The sequence below is a fragment of the Mesoplodon mirus genome (assembly GCF_964341445.2).
Source record: "Mesoplodon mirus genome assembly, chromosome: 19".
Lineage (NCBI taxonomy): Eukaryota > Metazoa > Chordata > Mammalia > Artiodactyla > Ziphiidae > Mesoplodon > Mesoplodon mirus.
Window position 1 is genome coordinate 58,467,654 of NC_138995.1, and position 22,233 is coordinate 58,489,886.

General features: G+C 52.2%; 2 protein-coding genes across 11 annotated transcripts; one reads left to right on the top strand and one right to left on the bottom strand.

Annotated features, from left to right (window-relative positions):
* Positions 1-66: 66 nt before the first annotated feature.
* On the bottom strand, positions 67-15,337 carry TEAD2 (TEA domain transcription factor 2). Of its 5 annotated transcripts, none has more exons than XM_082605733.1 (13): positions 15,275-15,337; positions 13,377-13,614; positions 12,918-12,982; positions 12,391-12,453; positions 11,241-11,252; positions 10,907-11,014; positions 10,753-10,811; positions 7,601-7,665; positions 6,401-6,549; positions 3,823-3,996; positions 2,053-2,175; positions 1,224-1,376; positions 67-682 (listed from the first exon to the last, which is right to left on the bottom strand). In XM_082605733.1, the coding sequence occupies exons 2-13, from the start codon at positions 13,606-13,608 to the stop codon at positions 569-571; spliced, it is 1,317 nt and encodes a 438-aa protein (XP_082461859.1). In that variant the 5' UTR covers positions 13,609-13,614; positions 15,275-15,337; the 3' UTR covers positions 67-568. The 5 variants fall into 5 exon arrangements, with proteins under 5 accessions (XP_082461859.1, XP_082461856.1, XP_082461857.1 ...); XM_082605730.1 differs by having other exon boundaries at positions 2,014-2,175; XM_082605731.1 differs by lacking the exon at positions 15,275-15,337 and adding an exon at positions 15,231-15,255 and having other exon boundaries at positions 2,014-2,175.
* A 53-nt stretch (positions 15,338-15,390) lies between these two features.
* On the top strand, positions 15,391-20,807 carry DKKL1 (dickkopf like acrosomal protein 1). 6 transcript variants are annotated; one of them, XM_082607250.1, is made up of 5 exons: positions 15,391-15,457; positions 17,382-17,589; positions 17,978-18,124; positions 18,246-18,338; positions 20,403-20,807. In XM_082607250.1, exons 2-5 carry the CDS (start codon positions 17,401-17,403, stop codon positions 20,703-20,705), a joined length of 732 nt encoding a protein of 243 aa, XP_082463376.1. In that variant the 5' UTR covers positions 15,391-15,457; positions 17,382-17,400; the 3' UTR covers positions 20,706-20,807. The 6 variants fall into 6 exon arrangements, with proteins under 6 accessions (XP_082463376.1, XP_082463371.1, XP_082463372.1 ...); XM_082607245.1 differs by having other exon boundaries at positions 15,419-15,478; XM_082607246.1 differs by lacking the exon at positions 15,391-15,457 and adding an exon at positions 15,523-15,761.
* The last annotated feature ends 1,426 nt before the right edge of the window (positions 20,808-22,233 follow it).

Here is a 22,233-nt window from a genome sequence, read left to right on the forward strand (position 1 = left end):
ATGAGATTTAAAAGCCTCACCCCACTGCTTGCCCAGCTGAGAAAAAGTCACGACCCTAACACCCACTTATAAATATCTCTTGTTATATTAAAAAAAAAAATATTTCCAGGGCCCACCTGGCTCTACTACTGCACAGAAAGGGTTAACCTTCAAAATTCAATATCAGGGTCCTGGGATGGGGCTGGTAAGGAGAGGCAGATTGGGAAGAAGGGGGGTGCTGAAAAACAGAGAGGGACAAGCCAATGTGTAACTGGGGCCCTCCAAAACAGAGAAGGGGGAGGATGCCTGTCAGAGACAGAAACCAGTGCTGTCCCAGGGGTTGTCTCACTCCTGTCCCCAGTGTCAAATGCTCTGGAGTGATCTGTCCTTTCAGACACCCCTGTGAGGTCCCAATATCAGGATCCATCCTTTCCTCTCAGTCCCAGCCCATTCAACTCACCACTGAGCTTTTAAGGTCCTAAGAGGGAGCAGCCCACCCCCACCCCACCAAGTAAGAAGCGTGAGGAAAGCTGGAGGTCCTTCCTGGGAGGAGGGTATTCCGGGGGTGAGCCGCTTCTGGGGTCCCCCTTCAGTCCCTGACCAGGCGGTAAATGTGGTGCTGGGCCCCCCGCTCACTGGTGGAGACCTCGAAGACATAGGCAGTGCAGAGCAGCAGTTCCTGGGTGTCTCTGTTTGTCACCACCTGCCAAGGAGGCCAGGAGAAGGGGTTTATGCTTAGAAGGGAGGGCAGGGAACACTGTGCCCTCCCCGAGGAATCATGGGATACTCAAGAAAGGGATCCCCACCATGTCATGTTCCCCCAGATAGATGGGATGCCAACATGCCAGGTTCTAGGTCTCAGGGTCAGTAGGGAGGGGCCTCACATCAGATGCTATATCACATTACAGGGTCATGGGGGTCCCCACCACATCATACTTCCCAAAGTTAAAGGATATTCTACCATCTCATGTTCCCTGGGCTAAGGTTAGGTTCCCTGTGAAGGGGGTCCCCTAGGCTGAAGATCCACTGTGGGGTGTCCTCCAGGTCAATTTCCCTTTTATGAGAATGCTGTGGAATCCCCACCATAACAGTTCCCTGGGTAAACGGGTCCCCTAAGCTAAGGGTCAAGTGTGAGGTCCCCACTGTGTCAGTTTCCCAGGTAAAGGGTCCCTAGGCTGAGGGTCTGTTGCAGGCACTCCCCTCCATATCAGGGTCCCTGCTCAGGCCCAGCACCAGCGCATCACCTGGAGGATGGTGAAGTTCTCCAGGACACTGTTCATCATATAGCGCTCGGGCAGCTGCCGCAGCTTGTGTAGAAAATTCACCAGGTACTCACACATGGGTGAGCGCAGCAGGCGGTACACAAACCTCCCGTCCTCCAGCTGGGCACGCTCCGTCTGAACCAGGGGACAGGGAGTGGAGAGGACAGTGACTCAGAGACACAGGGGTCACCCCAGGAATTGAACCCCACTCCACGCCACCTTTCAGATGCCACACCCACTCCCCAATGCCATTGCCCCATCCACAGTGACCAAAGATGGGACCCTAAACCCTTGGGTACCCAGCTCAGGATCACTGAGCCTGGAACTAGGGACCCCTCCAGCCCCTCAAAGCTGTGCTCTGAACCCTCAAGACCCTCCAGGCCCTCAGATACCCTCAAACCCTCCAAAGACCCTCCATGAGATCTCCAAGGTCTATTTGACCTCTGTACTTGAGAACCCCCTCAAGCCCTCCGCAACCCCTAAGTGGGACCCTTGAACCTCCTTGCCCTGCGGACTCCTCCAAATCCACAAGAACCTTGTGAATCTTAGTGACTGTAAATCTCTGTACCACACAGTATCTTTAAACCCTCAAAGTGACCCCTACACATCACTTTGGAACTCCAGATTAGCTCTAAGCCCGTGCACCCCCCACCCACCATGCAGACCTCCAAAGGCCTGAGCTGTCGTGGCTCCCAGTCCATTTAGTCTGCACCCCCAAAGTGGCAGGTGGCTGGGCCCTCACCCGCCCAGAGCTCCACCCCTCCAGCCTCACCTCCACCTTCTCCACCACCTGCTTGCCAAAGGAGCAGACCTTGGAGGAACAGGTGAGGGTCATGTGCTCCAGGCTCTCGTACTGGCTGCTCACGCCATAGAAGCCACCACTGCTACCGCTGGCCCCCACCTCCTCGCCACTCGGGCCCCAGTTCAGGTCCGCCTGGGGATGGGGAGGCACAGGTAAGTTGGAGGGGGTGTCCTTTATAAACAGTGGGGACTCTTCTAAAGTGGGAACTCTGCTCCATGGCCTGGTGTCACCCATTGCCCTGCAGTTGCCCATCTCTCTTCCTCAACATTTAAAGTCCCCACCTCTCCATGGGCCAGTTTCTGGAGAAGACCCACCATTCCTTCCATCAGTGTTAAAGATGTCTGGGTCCCCCATGGTCCTGACCCTCTCTCCTCAGTAACTTCCCCACCAAGGAGGCCCTTTTCAACTTTTTCTCCTGAAACCCCCAACTCAGGAGTTCAGCCCCTTACAAGGGCCTGGTTACTAAGGAGGCAGCTATTCCCTAGCAACCAGAGGCTCTCCCTCAGGGCCCTTCCTGACCCTGGTTGCTAAGACAAGTGGCTATTCCCTAGCAACGGGGCATGGTGAGGTCTGGGGAAGCCTGACTCCTCTCTAGAAAACTCTCCCAGGCCCTTTCAGCCAATTCTCAGGTGTCAGATCCCTTCATGACCCCAGTGGCCAATTGGCAGACACTCCATTAGGCCAAGTGGAGCCTAATGAAGCCTAAGACCCCATCACACCTTTGGTCTGAGCCCCTTGGTCACCTTCCCAGGAGGTACCTCTCTTCCTTTTCCTAACTGTAGTTGCTAACTTGGTCAGGTCATTCTCCAGGGTGGTTTAGTCCTCTCCTCAGAGGCCTGACTCTATCCATCACCCTGGCAACAGGGCCTTGTGAAGCCAAAGAAAACAGAAGGCCTTCCCGGCCACTCCCCTGCAGCCCTTCACATACTGGGCTTCTGAAGGGTTGCTCTCCAGACCTGGGACCTTGTGAGGCCTGTCTTAAGCCCTAACAATGCCTAAAACTTCAGCAGCACATTCTCAGAGCCATCTCAGGCCTCCACATCACACACCAGAATGCTTTATAACCATGGAAGCTACGGGCTTTCCTTCTCGGAGACTATGTATATCCCTCCACAGCCCTGGTTACCGCAAGAGTTAGCACCACCTAAACATTCACAATATTGATTGAACCCCTATAGCGTCAGTCATTGTACTGGACACCACACCAAATAAGCCTAAGAAACCCTCTTATTCACAATTACATACCTGGCTTAGGGCTTATATACATTAAGTGCTCAATAAATGATTGCTAAATAAATACAGGACTTTACAAAGCCACTCCCCAGCTCCTTCAGTCCCTTCCTCAAGGCCAGACATTCTTAGCAACAGGGTCTGGTGAAACCCAGTAAAGCCTCGTCCCCTCTTTAGAGACCAAACACTCCAGGATTCATTTGCTAAGGGGAAGGAGCCATTCCTTAGCAACAAGGTTTGGTGTGGTCAGGTGGGACATAGGGAAGTCTGAAATGTCACAAGCAAATCCCCAGGGCCATATCAGTTGCGTGACTGGGTGTGGCAAAGTCTAGTGGGACCTGGGGAGGCTGGAGGTCTCCATACCTGCACTGGTCCCATCCAAAACTCCTTGGTGTTCCTTGCTGCTGAGGGGGCTGACACTCTGAGCCATGAGGACTGGTAAGGCCCAGGCTGACCTGGTAAGTCCTGAGAATCTCCGTTAGAGCCAGTGGCCTTAGCTAGGAGGCCACGTGACTTGTGAGCACTTTTGTTTTTGGTGGCGGAACTCACCCAGAACTTGACCAGGAAGAAGGCGTGGGGGGGCCCACGATCATACAGCTCCCGCAGACCACCCTTTTTCTCAGGGAATTTGTCATAGATCTGCCGGACATCCACACTCTCAAGGGGGGGCGCTCCGGGGCTGGGGCAGTGCTGGCTGATGTGTACAAACAGGTGCCTCTGGTACTAAGGAGGGACAGCCACGGGTGAGGAGTGGGAGATGGGCTGGACCCCCAGCCCTCACTGCCCAAGCCCATCCCACACCCCGTCACCATCGCCACAGCTCCTGCTTGCTGTTCCACTGGGCCCAGCTCTCAGGCACTGTCCCCACTCCCTGCTGCCCCTTTACTCCCACAGTATCTCAGTCCCCAAGCCCTGTCCTTACTGTCCAGTTCCCTGCCCTGTCCCCTGCTCTCCATCCCCACAGCCCTGTCCTCTCCCACCCTCACCCCAGCCTTCTCCCTGGCCTCCCAGCCTCCAATCTCCTCTTCAGTTCTTCACTCACATGGCTACAGAGCTAACCCTGGCCCTCCCCTGCTCATAATCCTCCCATGGCTCTCCAGTACCCCTAGGACAAAGCCCACACCCCCTCCACCTGACCCTGTATTGAATAGGTGTTCATGGATGGACGGGTGGATGGGTGGGAATCCACAGAGCCCACATCAGGACTTCCTATCTGTTCTTATTCTTATCACTTCTGTCCATACCCTGAAAATATGCCCCTTCTTCTCTTCCAATACAAATCCTCCTTCTGTCTTTCCAGGCCCAAGTCCGTCCAAATCTGCCTCTTCCTGAAAGCCTCCCTTGATCGCAATCAGATGGCATCTCTATACCCTACCTTTTCCGTGGTTCCCCATTACCCTCTAAACAAAGTCTGGGTCCCTCACTCAGCTTGGCAATGTCAGTTCCTCCAGAACCAGCACCCACCCACCTATCTGCAGCCTCACCAGCTCCCACCATATTCAATTATTTGTTTCCCTGAAAACTTCATGCTGTTTCTCTCTGTGTGTCTGAAACATCCAGTTCTGCACGTGGAAAATTCATCTCAGGGAAGTCTTTACTCACTCCCCAGGTATAATTACCCCTCTGTACACCCACAGAAATGTGAGCTTCCCCTATCACAGCACATACTTACTATTCAACAGACATCTGTCGAGAGACCTACTGTGTGCAGGCACTATTCTGGGTCCCAGGGCTACAAGGGCAAAATCCCTTACCCCACGGAGCTACCGGCAGAGACAGAAATTTTTAAAAATCATTCCATGGATAATATAACCTTCAGAGACTGACATATGCTATGAAAAAATAAAGCATAGTAATGCGGGCAAGACTGTCATTTTCCATAAAGTGACTTGGGAAAGCCAATCTGAGAAGACAATCAAGCAAAGGCCTGAATGAATGGAGGGAGAGAATGGGGATATCTGGGGAAAGGACATCCAGATGCAACGGCCCTGAACCAAGAGTGGGCCTGGCACGTTTGAGAAAGGGCATGGAGGTCAGTGTGGCAGAGCAGAGTAGACAAGGGTGAGAGGGCAGGAGGTAAGGTCGGAACAGGAATGAGGGTCAGATCAACCAGAGCTTTGTAGGCAACTGAAAGGACTTTAGCTTTTGTTCCAAGTGAGATGGGAGGGTTTTAACCTCATCTGACTTGGGTTTTACCAGGACCATGATATACAGCAACTGGCGTTTAGGTCACTACGGCAGAGACTGCTGCAGTTCACAAATCCCAGTTCCTTTTCACACAGCTAAACTACATTTCCCAGGCTCCTTTGCAGTTAGGTGTGACCACATGACTAAGTTCTGGCTAATGGGATGTGAGCAGACCTGATAGTTGCCACTTCCAAGCCAGATTCATAAAACCTGCATAAGTCTTGACTCTCTGCCTTCCACCATCTGCCAGCCAGATGCAGAGCATTCAGCAGCATCTTCTGAAGCCCTAGAAAATGGCAGAGCCGCAAAATGGAAGAAGCCTGGATTCCCCAAATCACTGTGTGGAAGGCTCCTACCAACCAGCCACACTGAAATGTTAATGAGTGAGAAACTTCTATGTTGTTCAGTCCCTGAGGGTTGGGAGTTATTTCTTCTAACAGTCAGTCCACTCTGACTAATATGGCATCTGTCTCCATCCTAGGCCAGGAAAGCTGGCACCTAGAAACAGATTTTCTTCTCCAGGCTCCCAGTATCCACCCCAAAGCCTGGCACACAGTGGGCACTTAAAAATTTTTACTGAATGAATGAACGATGTCCTGGATGATTTCTCTGGCCTTTCCAATCTATGACCCTATGACCTTCCACTTCCTTTATTCTACTTTATTCCACTTCCTTTATTCTAGTAGTTCTCAAAGTGTGGTCCCTGGACCAGCACCATCAACATCACCTGCGAGCTTATTAGAAATGCAAATTCTCAGATCCTACACCAGAACAACTGAATCAGAAATTCCAAGGGTGGGCCTAGCAATCTGTGTTTTAACAAGCTCTCCATGTTATTCTGACACATGCTAAAATTTGAGAACCCCTGCTTTATGCTTTCCCTTCCTATAACCCCCTTCATTCCAAAACCCCCCAGTGACTATCCCAAAATTTCACTCACAGAATCAGCTGCATCTGGAGGTTCCACAAAGGCTGAGAACTCCACCAGCTGCAACCGAGCAGTGCCCAGAGCCCGAGCCTGCCAGGCTGGGGGTGATGGGGCAGGTGGGGGCAAAGCAGGAGGTGAGAGGGCTTGGGGGGGCTCGTACCCTAGAGAGAGAAGAACAAACAATAATAATTGCTAACATTTATTGAATATATCAAGCACTGTTCTCTCTTGCCTGCCTCCACTTAGAAGCTGAAAAAGCTAAATACTCACTTTCCCAGCCTCCCTTGCAGCTAGAGGTGGCCATGTGACACAGTCCTGGCCAATGAGACGTTAGGGGAAATCTGCTGGGGGGCTTCTGGGAAGGAGTTTCTTCCTGAATGAAAAAGACAGAACTTTGGGAGGAGAAAGCTTTTGGCTCTGGCCAAGTCCTGCTTGGGATGTGTTGCCTGGAGTCACAACAGCCATCTTGGGATAATAAAACAGAGGCCAAGAGACCTATAGAGATGCCAGTCCTGGTATTGCTGAGGTGCTGAACCAGCACAGGAGCAGCCCACCTCCAGATTTTTTGTTATTTGGAATCATTAAAGCCTTTACTATTTAAGGCACTGTTAATTTGGATATTCTGTAACTTGCAGCCAAAAGCATTCCCAATTGATGAATCTGTGGAAACTGAGAGCTCTCTTTCACCAATGTGAGTTCTTAGGACCACATCAGCATGGACTTCCAGAAGCCATCTTTGCTACCAGGTGGGCAGAGCCTGCCTGGGAATGAAGCCACCACAGAGGAAAGCAGACCCAAGCAAGTCCTGATTGCTACCATTTGAGCCCCTGGATCCAGCCACGTCTGAAGGCATAACTCCTGAAATAACAGTTACCTGAACCAATAAATTCCCCCCCCCTTTTTTTTTGGTCATCTAGCTTGATTTGGGTTTCTGTCATGTGCAGCTAAAGAATCTTGATTAATATATCAATGTCCCTGATGTCCTTTGGGTTAGCAAGTGACAGACCATAAACCCAGTAGATCTGGCTACAGAAGCCAGGCTCTTAACCACTATAAATTCTGTGACTCATCTTTCCATACCCCCACAGGCCCTGCCTGAGAGCTGGATCTCAGTAAGAATGTATCCCCTGATCAATGGAACGTTGAAGGAAAGGCAGTCAGGGCTGAGAAGAGAGAGGGGAAAACAAGAGAGAGTGGAGAACAGGCTCTTACCTGGGAGGTCAGTAGATGGAGGAGTCAGTGACAAGGAGAACGGTGTCTGCGAGAATGGCTTCACACTGAGGGAGAAAGGAAACTGGGGGTCAGTAAGAAGGAAAGATGCTAATCGTACCAGGTAACATTTACTGAGGGGCCATGACAAGCCAGACCCTGTGCAAGCACATTATGGGCACCATTTCATTGAAGCCTCACAGCCTATATGAGGTAGGTGTGATTACTGCTCTTCTCATTTTGCATAGGAGGAAACTGAGACAAACAGGGGTCAACTGACCCGCCCAAAGTCACACAGCTGGCATGGCGTAGCCTGGGCTCAAACCCAGATCAGTCCCAACCACAAAGCCTGTGGTCTTGAGGATATTTTGATGCCTCTCACAAAATGGCAGAAAGAGAACACAAATGGGGTCTCAAGAGGTGGGGAGAAAACAGAACAAATAGGAAACTTGGAGAAAGAGGAGGCTGAAGGCTCAAGAGGGTAGGGAGATTGTAAAGCAATTATACTGCAATAAAGATGTTAAAAAAAAATACAAAAAATACAAAAAAAAAAAAAAAAAAGAGGGTAGGGAGAAAATGACCAGTGGAACATCAGGCAAAAGTTCAGGGTGGGGGTGAAGCACAACAGAATCTAAAGCAGTGTTGTCCAATGCCCAACAGCCAAACACAGAAGCAACCTAAGCATCCATCAACAGATGAACGGATAAAGATGTGGTACATGTACACAGTGGAATACAACTCAGCCATAAAAAAGAATGAAATAATGCCATTTGCAGCGACATGGATGGAACTAGAGATTATCATACTAAGTGAAGTAAGTCAGAAAGAGAAAGATAAATACTGCATGTTATCACTTATGTGTGGAATCTAAAATATGACACAAATGAACATGTCTACGAAACAGAAACAGACTCACAGACATGGAGAACTGACTTGCGGTTGCCAAGGGGAGAGGTGGGGGAGGGATGATGGACTGGGAGTTTGGGATTAGCAGATGCAAACTATTATATAGAGGATGGATAAACAAGGTCCTACTGTATAGCTCAGGGAACTATATTCAATATATCCTGTGATAAACCATGATGGGAAGAATATGAAGAAGAATGTATTTATATATAACTGAATCACTTTGCTGTACAGCAGAAATTAACACATTGTAAATCAACTATACTTCAATAAAATAAATGTTTAAAAAATAAAATAAAATAAAGCAGGGCTGTCCAATAGAATTTTCTGCAATGATGGAAATGTTCTATATCTGTGCCATCCAATACAGTAGCCACCAGCCACATGTGGCTACTGAACACATGACCTGTGACTACTGAGTATGAATGTGGCTAGGATATTTGAGGAACTGAATTCTTTTTTTTGGCCATGCTGAGTGGCTTGCGGGATCTTCCCAACCAGGGGTTGAACCCGGTCCACAGCAGTGAAAGCGCCGAGTCCTAACCACTCTACCGCTAGGGAATTCCCAAGGAAGTGAATTCTTATTTAATTTTAATTAACTTAAATTTCTATAACCACATGTGGCTAGTGACTGCAGTATCCGACAACAAGGCTCTAGAAGCCAGTAACCTATGCGTAGCCCAGGAGATAGTGGTGAGGAGACTGAGATGTCAGAGGGCAGGCAGAGGCCAAGTGTCAAAACATCAGGATCAGAAAGACACAAACTCCATGGACATTTAGACCTGAACCCGCAGAAACCATAACCTAGTACTTGCCATCCCAGTTCTGAAATCTAAACCCCAATACCCTACCCTCTTACCCATTAGGGCCACTGCTCAAATGCCACCTCCTCAGGGAGGCCTCTCATGACCCCTGTCTAAAAAGAGGATATATACCCTGCTTTATTTCCCACATTTATTCTTTTCTTATTAATACTTATTTATTTATCTATATGTTTATTGTCTGTCTCCTCCCCTCTCCAAGTATATAAGCTCCACGAAAGCAGGAATTCTAATTTGTTCAATGCTGGGTCCCCAGTACAAAAAGAGTACCAGGCACTTAGTAGGTGCTCAATAAACATCTGACTGACCAGCCAATGGCTTAATACTTCTCTCAGTTTCTGGAACTCCCCAAACTTTCACACCTCAGGGCCTTGGCACATGCTGTTTTCTCTACCTAAAATATTCCCAACCCTGTTATATACCTTGCTAAGTCCTACTTGGCCTTCAGTGCTACCTCCTCAGAAAAAACCCCAGAACTCTCTCCGTCACCCAAGAACCTGTTTTGATTCTCCACACCACGGCACACACTTCAATTTTGTGTTTATTTAGGTGATGATTTAATTAACATTCGTTGCCCCCATTTGACTATCAGCTCCATAAAAGGTGGGACCCCGATGCCCAGTGCGATGCTTGCTGAACCACCCCTTCTTCCAGCCCAACCCTCTCCCCTGCAAACCTGTAGTTCCTTCAGCCCCCACGGACTTGTTCTGACCCTTTCCCGTGTCCCCATCCAGCAGCACCTCCCCAGCAAACTTTTTTCTCTCCCAGCCTGGATCCACTTCCACCTCCATGGGCTGAAAACTCCATTTCCCATGAGCCTCTGGGGCCCTTTCTATCTTCTAGGCTTAAAACATATCCTGTCACCCTCAGGGCTCTCTCAGAGCTGAAAAGGGGCCCATTTTCTTCCTTCCGACTCTGAGAGAAGATAAAGAGTCCTGCTCTACCCTCAGGCCCAAGAACCACCTTTATGGGATGAGAACAAGCCTTTCCCATGAGCCTCTGGGGCCCAGACAATCTCACTGGGAGGTCATTATCCCCATGGGCATCCTACAGGCCCCTCACATTCATCACATCAATCCCATGCTGAGCTTATTTCCTCCTCAAACCCACTCCTCCCCCAGGTTGCACATTTCTGGATGGTCCCACCAACCCCAGTCACCAGCCAGACCCCAAGCACTCTCCTTGCCTCGTCCCTCCTTCTCAGTCCATCAGGCCCTTCTCCTCTCTTCCCCATCCCCTCCTATCCCAGCTCAGGCCTAGTCTTCTTCTCCAGACCACTGCCCCAGCCTCCTCCCTGGGATTCAAATGCAGATAGCCTGACTGCAGAATCTATGTTCACAAGAGAGTTCGGAGCTGGAAGATGGGGTGAGAAAGGGCTGGAGGTGGGGGGAGGGGAGCAGGTGCTGAGCCAGAATAGGAAGTACTTACTCTGGAACATTCCAGGGGGGCCCAGAACCCCCCGACCAAAACTGGAAAAGCTCTGGGGTCTGAAGAGACAAAGGAGGGGGCTCAATCAATTTCCTGTTGAAACTGCAACCCCACCGCTCCAGCCCTGAACCCCACAATCCCCAACCCAGGCCACCTGTGGACCGGCGGGACCAAGTTTGGCCTGCAGGGAAGGTGCTGAGATGAGCTGGGCTGAGGACATGGTGGCCATTGTCTGGAAAGCCTTGTCCTTGGAAACCTGGTCCTGGAGGAAAAGTTGGAGGTCCATGTTAGTGGGAAGTCCCAGTCGACACAGGAAGGGTGGGACAATGGCATGGCAGGGCAAGCCCGCGGAGATGCAGAGTTGGGGAGCCAAGGCGAAGGGTTGGGTGAGGGTCCAAATCCCTCTCACTACAGCCCCCTGCCCCTCCTGGCCTCCTCAGGAATGTCTGGGAAAGAGAGAGGGTGGGAGGATGGGCAAGGGGACTTACCACATTCAGGGCCTGCCCATGGGGGTGGGGGAGGGTGCCAAAGGAAGAAAGAAAACACGACTTAGGAAATGAGGCCGGGACTGCCCCACTCCACCTTCCTGCCCTCCCAACCCCTACAGTCCAGCCCCCCTGAGCTGAGCGATGGAAGGAAGGGGGAGCAAGGGATGAATATAGAACAGAAAGTAGAGAAAGCCAGGCCTAGAGGAGGAAAGGGGTTCCCATGCCCAGAATAAAAGACAGCAATGAGGGTTTCTAGGTTCAGAAAGAGCCGGAAGTGGAGGCTTCCGAATACACAGGCAACAGGAAATGAGACTTTTAGACCCAGAGAGAAGAGACGGTGAAGGTTTCCCAGCCCAGACAGGACAGAGGGGGACAGTGAGGTCCACAAAAGACCAAAGACTGGGAGTGAAGGCTTTCAGACTTAAAGAAAAAGGATGGGGAGGCTTCTGGGCACAAAAAGAACAGGAAGTAGTGGTCCTCAAATCCTAAGGAAGAGGTAGAAAAGACCCCATATTCAGAGGAGTAGAAAATGAAGGTCTCAGGCCAAGATGGAACAAGAAATCCAGAGGATGCAAAAAAGAAAAGGGATATGAACATCTCCAAAAGGAAATGAAGATTTCTGGGCACAGAAAATGCAGGCAGGCAGCATGGAAAGATGAACCAGAAGGAGACAAAGAGGAGATCCTCACAGCATAAGAGGGAGAAGGCAGTGAGGGGAGGGGAGGGGAGGGGAGGAGAGGAGAGGGAGGGTGAAGACAGCGGTAGTCAGAGGACAGGCCCAACGCCCCATCCTTCTTGCCTGTCCTAAGCTAAATCTCGGTTCCCCTCTCTCTATGACACTCTTTCTACCCAGGGTCTCTATTCACCCCCTTGCTGGGCCACTAACCCCCACCTTGGGTCTCTGCTCCCCCCATCTGTCTACCTCTCTGTGTGACTCTGTCCCCATCTCCGGGTCTCTGTCCCCCACCCTGGGTCTCTCGCTCTTTCTCTGGACCTCTGTTGCCCTCTCTCTCTGGGTCTCTATCCCCTCCACCCAGGTCTCTGTCCCCCTCTCTCTGGGTCCCTGTCCTCCTCTCTCTGGGTCTCTATCCCCCCTCTCAAGGTCTCTGCCTCCCTCTCAGGGTGTCTGCCACAGTCCTTTGACCTCTACCTTGAGCTTGGACTGGATTTCCCTCGATTTCCTTCGGGCCAAAACTTGGATATGACTAGATACCTGAAGGGAGTGACAAAGAAGCAGATTCAGGCCACAGCCACTCACCCCTTGCGTCCCGTACCCCTTCCCTCCCTCCAGGTGCCCCATGGAGCTGCTGAAACACGAAAGATGACAAATACATAGAAAGTGCCAGCTGTCTTGGAGCGTAAGGACACAGATGTGTCCATAAAGGCTATTCTTTTCTCACTAACACTACTGATCATCCTGAGACCCAGCAAATCCGGGTCTTATTTCTCTTCCCCATCCTTTTCTCTTTGGCTCTTCTGGTCCGTCTTACCCTCTAGTTCTCATGCAGCTGCTAAGAGAACTACACCAAAATAGGCACAGTTAGAGTGCCTATTAGGGGCCAAAAGGAAAGACAAAAACACATGAACAAGCTTCTCCCCTAATGTGAATCTGCTGGTAGGCTGACCCTGACAAGACAAGCCCACTCCAAACAGAAGCCCACAAGGCAGTCCTGAGACCTGTTTGCGAGTTCGAGTCTTCCCTGTTCTCAGCTTGATGTAGCGGGCAATCAGTTCATTCCGACCTGAAAAGTCAAAGATGGAACAGAGTTAGACCTTCAGCAGAACTTCCCAACAGAGAGGACACCAGGGAAGGAGAGAGAAGCAACATTTCCCAGAGGTCCACAGCAAGCCGGGGTCTATAAGGGAGAGGAGTTATGACTGCAGGCTTTGGAGCCAGTCTGCCTGGGTTCAAATCCCACTTCCTCCACACACTGGTTCTTTGTGGCCTCAGACAAATCATTTAGCCTTGCTGGGCCTTGGTTTCCTCATTTGTGCAAATGGTGATGCTAACTCCTACCTGAGTCATTCGGAGGACACAATGTGCTTTTATGTGAACTGTGCTTAGAGCTCCATCAGTGTTGCTTAATATTTTTATTAACCAGTGGGGGCTAAGGCAAAAGAGCGGGCTGGACTCACCATACATCTTGCCTTCATCGGACAGGATGATTTTCCGCCGGCCACAGGGTGGGTAGATGGCCAGGGCCTCCTGGAAGCTCTGTTCGATGTCTGGACTCCAGACACCCTCTGCGTCTGGGCCCCCGTCTCCCCCCGCCCCCTCACTGCCGCCAGTGCCCTCCTCGCTTCCTTCCTCACTTCCTGTCCAGCCGCTGCCATCGTCCAGGGGGGCCCCAGCCCGGGGTTCCCCCATCTGGGCCTGGAGGAACACAGAGCTCAGCAACGTTCCCCTGACCCACCCAGAGGGACCTCCGAGCAGGGTGGGCTAGAAGTCCAGACGGCTGGGGGGGCACCCAGACCCTTGGATCTGAGGGAGAAGAGGTTCGGGGATCTGGACCCCTGGGTCTGAGAAAGGAGGGAGCTGGAGGCCGAACTCCTGGATCTGAGGGAAGCAGGAGACTGGGGGCCTGGACTCCTGGGTCCTGGAGGAGAAAGGGGCTGGATTTCTGGGGAAGCTTAGGGTGACAGCGTTCTCCTCTGTGTTCTCAGGGGAGCCTGGATTGTGATGAAGTCTTGAAGACCCCAGAGTAATGACTAGGGTCCAGGAGGGCTGAAAATTTGGGTGTGGATTACTGGTTTAAAGAAGACAGGAGTCAGAGCCTAGTTGCAGGGAAGGGGGACATGGGTGAGATCTTCTCAGTCCCACCCCGAGAACAGGTGCCAGGATGTGAGCAGCAGCTGCTAGAAAAGAAGGAGGGGCACAGGCCCTAGTAAGGCTGAGGGGAGATCCAGAGAGAGGGGGACAGAGACTTAGAGAGAGAGAAGGAAGGACAGAGTCCCAGACAGAGGGAACAGAGACCCAGTGTCGGGGGACAGAGACCCAGAGGGAAGGGGACAGAGACTCAGGGCACAAACTCAAGCCAAGACCAGGAAAGACCTACAGAACCACAGACTGGGGGGCAGGGGCTCCCTGCCATCAAGAGAGTCAGAACAAAGGGCCCAGGCGTCCCCTCCCCCAGTTTCCCACAACCCCATTAGGGGAGGGGCTGGCCAGTGAGGGCGCCTCCTCTCTGGCCCCCGGCCCCGCCCCTTCCCTCCCCTTCCTCCCCCCCACCCCCCCGGCCCCGCGGCATGGGCTCCGATCCAACTCAAGTTCCCAGTGACTTTCCGGAGGCCGGGAACAGGGGAAAACTTTTTCCAATACAGTCAGATCCCGCCTCCCTGGCGGCTCCACGTCTTCCACAGCTTTCCCAGGACCCCAGAGTCCAGGCCCCCAACCCCCTCCTTCCTCGGACCCCGGAGCTCCGGCCCAGACAGACAAAGACCCCTGGCCGAGCCCAGTGGCGCTGAGGCATTCAGGACCCCCGTAGGCCAAAATCCCAGCCCAGCTCTCCCCCATGTGGCCAGACAAAGGGGCGGAGGAGCTGAGTCAGAAAGGTCCCCACTAATTTCCTGCCCCAGGCCCCAAACCTCCAAAGAGACAAGACTGAAGATCCAGAAAGCACCGTAGCCCCCCCTTCTGCCACCAAGGAGGCCTCCTTTCTCCATGAGGAGGACCAGGCGCCCACAAATGACACACACAAACCAATTCGATCAGAAACAAGCATGGGGCCCTTTCTCACTTGAAACCGATACCTCCACAGACATTCCCCCCACAGTCCCCCATCCTCACCGACTCCCAGGCGCACACTCCCAAACTCAGACCCATCAACAGACACACCCCAACTCTGGCGAAAGTTCCAACTCCACACTTAGACTCAGTCACGAGCGCAAACTCGCCCCCCCCCCGGCAAAAAGAGGGCTGCAAGCAATTCAGAGACGGTCCCACAAACACCTCAACTCATAACGCATAACTTCCCACCCGAACTCACACACCCCAAAGCAGGATCCCCGACTCCCGCCGGCGCCTTCCTACCTACCTCCCGGCCTGGGGCTGGGGAGCCGCGGGCGGGCGGGGCGCTGCGAGGGAGAAAGTTGCCCGGGAGCTTTGTTTGGGAAAAGTGGGAGGGACCGGAGGGGGGGCGGGTCCGGGCGCCGGACAGCGGGAAGGGGGATCCGACGGTGACAGTCTGGGAGAGGATTTTTGCTTTGGGAAAAGACAGGTGAAGTCTAGCTGGGGCCTGGTGAGAATTTCGGGATTCTGATGCTTGGATCCCTGAGAGAGGAGGAGAATTGGGAGTCTGGACACCTGGGTCTGAGGGAGGAATAATGGGGACCAGGAAACCTGTCTGTATCTGAAAGAGGAGGAAACTGGGGGCCAAGATTCCTGAGTCTGGAGGAGGAATGGTCTGGGGGCCTGGACTCCTGGCTACCCTCTAGTGTAGTTTGTGTGTTGGAGATGTGGAAGTGATTGATAGGAACACAAAAGAATCCTGTTCAGCGTCAAGTATATTTTTGAGACTAGAGGTATGGGGATGGGTTTTTGATTGATTTCCACTGATTTCTTTTGATTGATTGGTTTCCTTGTTACCTCATCAGAGTTAAGGGTCGTGGGCAAGACGACTGGGAGTTTATTGGACGTTCACTAAGGTGGAGACTCGCGCATCCACACGCAGTAGTGGACTAGAGGTGGCAGCTGTCCCAGGACCCGGGGAGAGCCTCGGTGCCTGAGGAAAAAGATGAGGGTCCCGTAATTATACCCCTTAAAGATGAAGGGTCCCTTAAAAATGAGGAGTTGAGTGTTCAAACTCAAGAGACAAGGGGGGGGGGGTTCCCTGGTGGCGCAGTGGTTGAGAGTCCGCCTGCCGATGCAGGGGACACGGGTTCGTGCCCCGGTCCGGGAGGATCCCACATGCCGCGGAGCGGCTGGGCCTGTGAGCCATGGCCGCTGAGCCTGCGCGTCCGGAGCCTGTGCTCCGCAGCGGGAGAGGCCACAACAGTGAGAGGTCCGCGTACCGCAAAAAAAAAAAAAGAGAGAGAGAGAGAGACAAGAGGGGCTGGGGTCCAGACTCTGGGGTCCTGAGGAAAAAGGGAGCCCGGATTCCGGGTTCCTTGTAAGGTGGTACATAGGACTGGATTTAGGGTTTCTTGAGAGGGCGGAGCTTTTTAGTGGAACCGAAGAGGGCTCGGGGTTCAGCGTCCCTACATTGCACTCTGTTGAGCGTATTAATCGTTTCAAAACCTGGAGAAGACGAAAAAGGACACGGAAAAACCCTCAGAGATAGATACAAAACTAAGCAGTGGGGTATTCAGAAGGACTGCTCGGACACGGGTATTTCATGAGCAGAGAGAGCCTAGGAATAGAACTGAGGACGCTAGGGGAAAGATCTGGGGCACAGAGGCGTGGCCTAGGCGCGGGGGCGTGGCTCTAAGTGAGGGGCGGGGCCACCTGCGATTACACAGTGACTCCGGCACGATGGCCACGATCAGAGAACAGAGGCAACACTGGTTCTCCAGGGCCGAGGTCAACCGACAGGAGCGTGGTCTGACTATGGGGGTGTGAACTTGAAATCAACGCCCGGCTCTGGGTAAAGGGGCGTGGCCCTTCCCTTAAGGGCGTGGCTGTCCAATAGAGGGCTGGGCTCATGGGTGAGGTCAACAAACGGGGGCGTGGTCAGACAACAGAGGCGAGTCTATGCCTCGAGGAGCTCATCCAACGTTCCAGGTATCCGGCCTGGGCTGGAGATCGGAACTGTTTGGATTTAACAGTCCGTGGACTGCCAGAGTCTTGAGAGTCCGGTGACCGGGCTGTGGTCTAGTATAAAGGCGGGTCCCAGAAGAAGGAGCGGGGCGTGGGAGAAGGTGAGGAGGAACGAGATCTGGATACTAATGTGGGCGAAGGAGAGGAACGAGCTCTGTTGTGTGAGGCAGAGCCCAGAAGAGCCGGGCCTGAGGGGAGGGGAGGGGAGGGGCCTGGCACGATGGAGGGGGTTGGAGCAGAAGATAAGCGCGGGGGGGGGGGGAAGGGGCGGGGTGTGCGGAGCTCCTGGGCCAGGGATAGGAAGGAGTTGTTGTCTAGGGTGGGGGTGGGGGCACTTAGGGGACGGAGCCTTTATGGGGGGGCTCTGACCCCTACCCTTGCCATAGCCTCCCGGCCGTTCCCGCAATGTGGCACCCGCTGGTCCTGTTGCTGCTGCTCCACTCTGCCTCGGTGCCCCCCTCCACTGCAGCCCCGATCCGCGATGGTGACGCCCAGGAGAGCTCCTCGGGTTTTCTAGGTCTCCAGAGTCTACTCCAATGCTTCATCCGGCTTTTCCTGAAAGTAAGCGCTGCCGTGTGTTGGGGAAAAGAAGAGGTACAGAGAAGAGGGACAGGGGCAGATGGTGACTGAGGGATGGAAGGGGTTCAGGGAGACAGAGTGGGAGACGGGTCGCGGCCAGATAGAAAGATAGACAGAGAGAGGAGTCAAGGGCCAGAGAGAGCGTGCAACTGGGAGGCCGAGAGGCAGGAAGAGAGGGAGGGAGACAGGCAGAGAGACAGACAGACAGGAGGAGAGAGGGATGGGGACAGAGAGACAGAAGACAGATGGGGGCAGGAATAGGAAAGTAATGGGACAGATGGGGAAAGGAGGTGACCTGGTTAGGCCCTAAGGGTCAGAGGATGGAGAGAGAAGGGCATCCTGCCAAGGCTACAGATGTCCTGGGGAGTCTGGAGGTCCAGCAGCTCACCGATTCCTCCCCCAGCCCCAGGATGACCTGCTGCGGGGCATGGACAGCTTCTTCTCTGCTCCTATGGACTTCCGGGGCCTCCCTAGGAACTACCACCACGAAGAGAACCATAAGCACAGGCTGGGAAACAAAACTCTCTCCAGCCACCTCCAGACTGACAAGGTGCCTATGCCAGGAAGTCCCTCCTGGAGTCTCCCTAAGATCCCTCATGCTGCAGTATCTGTCGGGGAGGAGGGCATAGGAGGAAAGCAGTTTTTTCTTACTCTCCTTTGGGTCCTCACAGGTGACCAACAACGAGACAGGAGAGGTGCTGATCTCTGAGAAGGTGGTGGCATCCATCGAGCCAGGAGAGGGGAGCTTGCAGGGTGACTGGAAGGTTAGGACACGCCCCCAGCAAAGTGTCCAAGCCCAAACACTTTCTGTAGTTTAGGAGGAAAAGATGAATTGACTCTCCCACTCCCTCTGTGCTGGACACCCTCTCTCTGGGCCTCAGTTTTGTCATCTGTCAAAAGGGACTAACCAGCTCTCAGAAATGAGGCTTACAATCTCAGAGTACATCCTTGCTTGCTTCAAACCCCAGAGGGTTTTGTAAGCCAGAAACAGTGCTTTTCATTCCAAGTGTTTGGTAAGATTCACCCTCGTAAACCTCAAAGTGTCTTTTGATCTCAAAGCGCTCTGCAAACCTCCAAGGATTTTTTAACCTATCCCAAAGTGCTTGGTAAATCTCTCCCTCGTAAACGTCAAAATGTGATTTTTAATAATTCCTAAGTACTTTATGAACCCCAAATGCTTTGTGTATCTCACCTTTGTAAACCTCTAAGAGTGATTCTAATCACAAAGTGCTTATTTTTTGATCCTAAAATGTTGTAAGAACACTCAAGTGCTTGGCAAACCCACATGGTTCTCCCACACACGCTCCCATTTTTTTATTTTAAAGATTTCCAATCTACAGAAAAGTCGCAAAAACAATAGTACCATAAACCTGTATCCACTTTTCCACAGAGCAGGGTTTCTCAACATCAGCACCATTGGCATTTGGGGCTGGATAATTTTTGGTTGTAGGGGGCTGTCCCGGGTCCTATACGATGTTTAGCAGCATCCCTGCCTCTACCCACTAGATGGATGTAGCACCCACACCCCCTCCAGTTGTGACAACCAAAAATGTCTCTAGACTTGGGTTGAAAACCAACCACTGGCCTAGATTCACCACTTGTTAACATTTTACCATACTGACTTTCTTTTTACTTTTTTATTTTTGAACCATATGACAGTAAATTATTGACATCATGACACATGACCCCTAAATCCTTCAGCAGATATCTCCTAAGAATAATGCATTCGCTTGTGTGTTACCACAGTCCCATTTTTACACCCAAGAAATTTAACACTGATATCAGACTATTATCTCTGTATTAGTTTGCTAGGGCTGCCGTAACAAAGTCCCACAGATTGGGTGGCTTAAACAACAGACACGTATTGTCTCACGGTTCTGGAGGCTAGATGTCCAAGATCAAGCTGTCAGCAGGGTTGGTTCCTTCAGAGGGCTGTTGGGGAGAATCTGTTCCATGCCTCTTCCCTAACTTCTGGTGGTTTGCTGACAATTCTTTAGCGTTCCTTGGCATGTAGATGCATCATCCCCATCTCTGCCTTCATCTTTGCGTGGGGTTCTTCCTATGTGCATTTCTATGTCCAGATTTCCCCTTTGCATAAGAACACCAGTCAGATTAGAGCCCACTCTAATGACCTCATCTTAACTAATGAAAACTACATAGTGACCCTATTTCCAAACGAGATTCCATTCTGAGCTACTAGGGTCCTAATGGACCTCAACATATGAATTGGAGAGTGGGGGAGACACAATTCAACCTGTAACCATCTCCTATGGGGCTTCCCAAACCTCAACGTACTGAAATGTAGACTCTGATTCAGTAGGTCTGGATGGGGTGGGGCCCGCTCATTTGCATGTCTAACAAGCTCCCAAGTGATGCTGACGCTGCTGGTCCACAACCCTCACTTTGAGTAGCAAGGACCGAACAGACATTGAAATGTCCCTGCTGGACCAAAAGCTGTCCACAAGAGCTGATGTGATTGATGTTTGATCCAGGATTCAGTCAAGGATCACATGTTGCAACTGTGGTCATGATTCTTTAATCCCAAAGTGCTTTGTACATTTCAAACTGCTTTCTAAACCTCAGGGAATGCTTAATCCTAAAGTGCTTCTGAAATCTCCAAGATGTGTTTTCAAACCCAGAGTATTCTATAAACCTCAGAGTAGTCTTAATTCTAAAGTGCTTATAAACCCGAGTGTTTTGTAAACTGCAGGGTGAGCTTTTAATTCCCAAAGCATCCCATAGGTGGCAAAGTGGGTTGAATATGCCAGGGGAGCATCTTGAGGCTGTCACTTGGAGTTTGAGAGGGTCTCCTTGTGCCTCTTCACCAGGTAACCAAGAAAGAGGAGAAGGAGGCCCTGGTGCCTGTCCCAAAGGCCGTGGACAACTTCCACCCGGAACCCCACCCTCGAATGGTCTTCTGGACCATGAAGCTGCCACGGCAGAGGTCCCACCAGGATGCCCAGAAGAGCGGCCACTGGCTCAGTGAGAAGCAACACCGCCTGCACGCCATCCGGGATGGGCTCCGAGAGGGGACCCGCAAGGACGTCCTCGAAGAGGGGACCCAGAGCTCCTCTCATGCCAGGCTGCCTGCCCGCAAGACCCACTTCCTATATATCCTCAGGCCCGCCTAGCAGTTATAGGGGTAGGGACCGGGGAACACCTGCATGTACCCCCCCCCACCAGACCCCGCCCCAGGCACCATATGGACATTAAACTTTTCCTTACATCCAGCAGCACTGTCTCCTTTGGAGATCTGTCCTCAGGCCTCAGCCAGCCAGGCCATGGCAAGTCCCCCCAGCCCTAACCTTCAGCATGACATCTGGCTGAGCTGTTAGTTCCTGCCAATGTCTCTGTGTTGTTTTCTGATTCGGACGCCGTCTGTCTTCTGATTGAGCAACTCTGTGACCTCCAGCCCCATCAGTATCCTCAGTCCCCATCCCTGTCACCTCCAGCTCCGTCTGCCCTCCGGCTCCCAGCCCTTTCACTCCAGTCCTGTCTGTCCACTCTGCCCTTGCACTAGTTTCCTGTTACTGCTGCAAAAAATGACCGCCAAGGTAGCAACTTAAAACAACACAAATGTATCCTCTCACGGGTCTATAGGTCAGAAATCCAGGATGGCTGGGCTGGTCCTCTGTGCAGGTATCACAAGGGCAACATCAAGGTGTTAGCCAGCGGGATTCTTACCTGGAGGCTCTGGGACAGCTCTGCTTTGAAGATCATTCAGGTTGTTGGCACAATCAAGTCCCTTGGGGTTGAACTGAGGTCCCTGCTTCCTTGCTGGCTGTCACCGGGGCCACCCACACTTAGTTCCTAGGGGTCTCGCGCTGGTTTTTGCATGTGGATCCCATACTTCAAATCTCACACGTGGAATCTCTCTGTATTTCCCTTCCGCCCCATCTCCCTTATGCTTTCCTCTTCCTCTTCCAGCAGGAGAGAGTTCTCTGCCTTGAAGGGCTCATGGGAGTGGATTCAGCCCACCTGGACAACATATTAAACAGGTTCCATGAATTAGAGGGGGGCCATCTTTGGGGGGCCATTATTCTGTCCAGACCCTGTCACCTCCAGCCCCCAAGTCTGTGTCTCCAGCCCCATCTCTGTTACATCCACCTGTCTCCACTCTCTCCTCTTTGTCTTTTCATTCCCTGACACTCAATGTACACGCCGACTCCATCTCGAGTTGCTCTGTGTCTCTCCCCCTCTGTCCCTCTGTCTGTCCCTCCATGAGCGTCACCTCAGACTGTAACTCTGCAAGCCAGGCCTGCTGCCGCAGCCAAACCTGGAAGCTCAGAGACCCTGTCTTGGGTGCCCTGCCACTGTGCCCCCGTCCCCCATCCTCAGAGCACCCCCTATTCCCTCCAAGACCCCTCTCTCAAGACCCACCATTGAGGGACTTCCCTGGCGGTCCGGTGGTTAGGACTCCACACTTCCACTGCAGGGGGCGCAGGTTCGATCCCTCATTGGGAAACTAGGATCCCGTACACCATGCTGTGTGGGCAAAAAACAAAAAAAACAAAAAATTGAGAAGGCACATCAGGGTCTTTATGGTGCTGCGTCTTGTAGGGGTGCAGACACAACATGCACTTTCTCCCTCGAAGCCCAGGTTCAGGGTTGGATCACCCCACAGAGAGACTCAGTATATTCAGGAAACTAGCAATGTGT

Excerpts from the sequence above, each read along its gene's own strand:
- TEAD2 (XM_082605730.1), bottom strand. The coding sequence starts at position 13,608 with ATGGGGGAACCCCGGGCTGGGGCCCCCCTGGACGATGGCAGCGGCTGG. Across the intron at positions 12,983-13,376 it reads CGATGAAGGCAAGATGTATG|GTCGGAATGAACTGATTGCC; the intron begins GTGAGTCCAGCC and ends TTGACTTTTCAG. Across the intron at positions 683-1,223 it reads AGAACTTCACCATCCTCCAG|GTGGTGACAAACAGAGACAC; the intron begins GTGATGCGCTGG and ends CCTCCTTGGCAG.
- DKKL1 (XM_082607250.1), top strand. The coding sequence starts at position 17,401 with ATGTGGCACCCGCTGGTCCTGTTGCTGCTGCTCCACTCTGCCTCGGTG. Across the intron at positions 17,590-17,977 it reads TGTGTTGGGGAAAAGAAGAG|CCCCAGGATGACCTGCTGCG; the intron begins GTACAGAGAAGA and ends TTCCTCCCCCAG. Across the intron at positions 18,339-20,402 it reads GCTTGCAGGGTGACTGGAAG|GTAACCAAGAAAGAGGAGAA; the intron begins GTTAGGACACGC and ends CCTCTTCACCAG.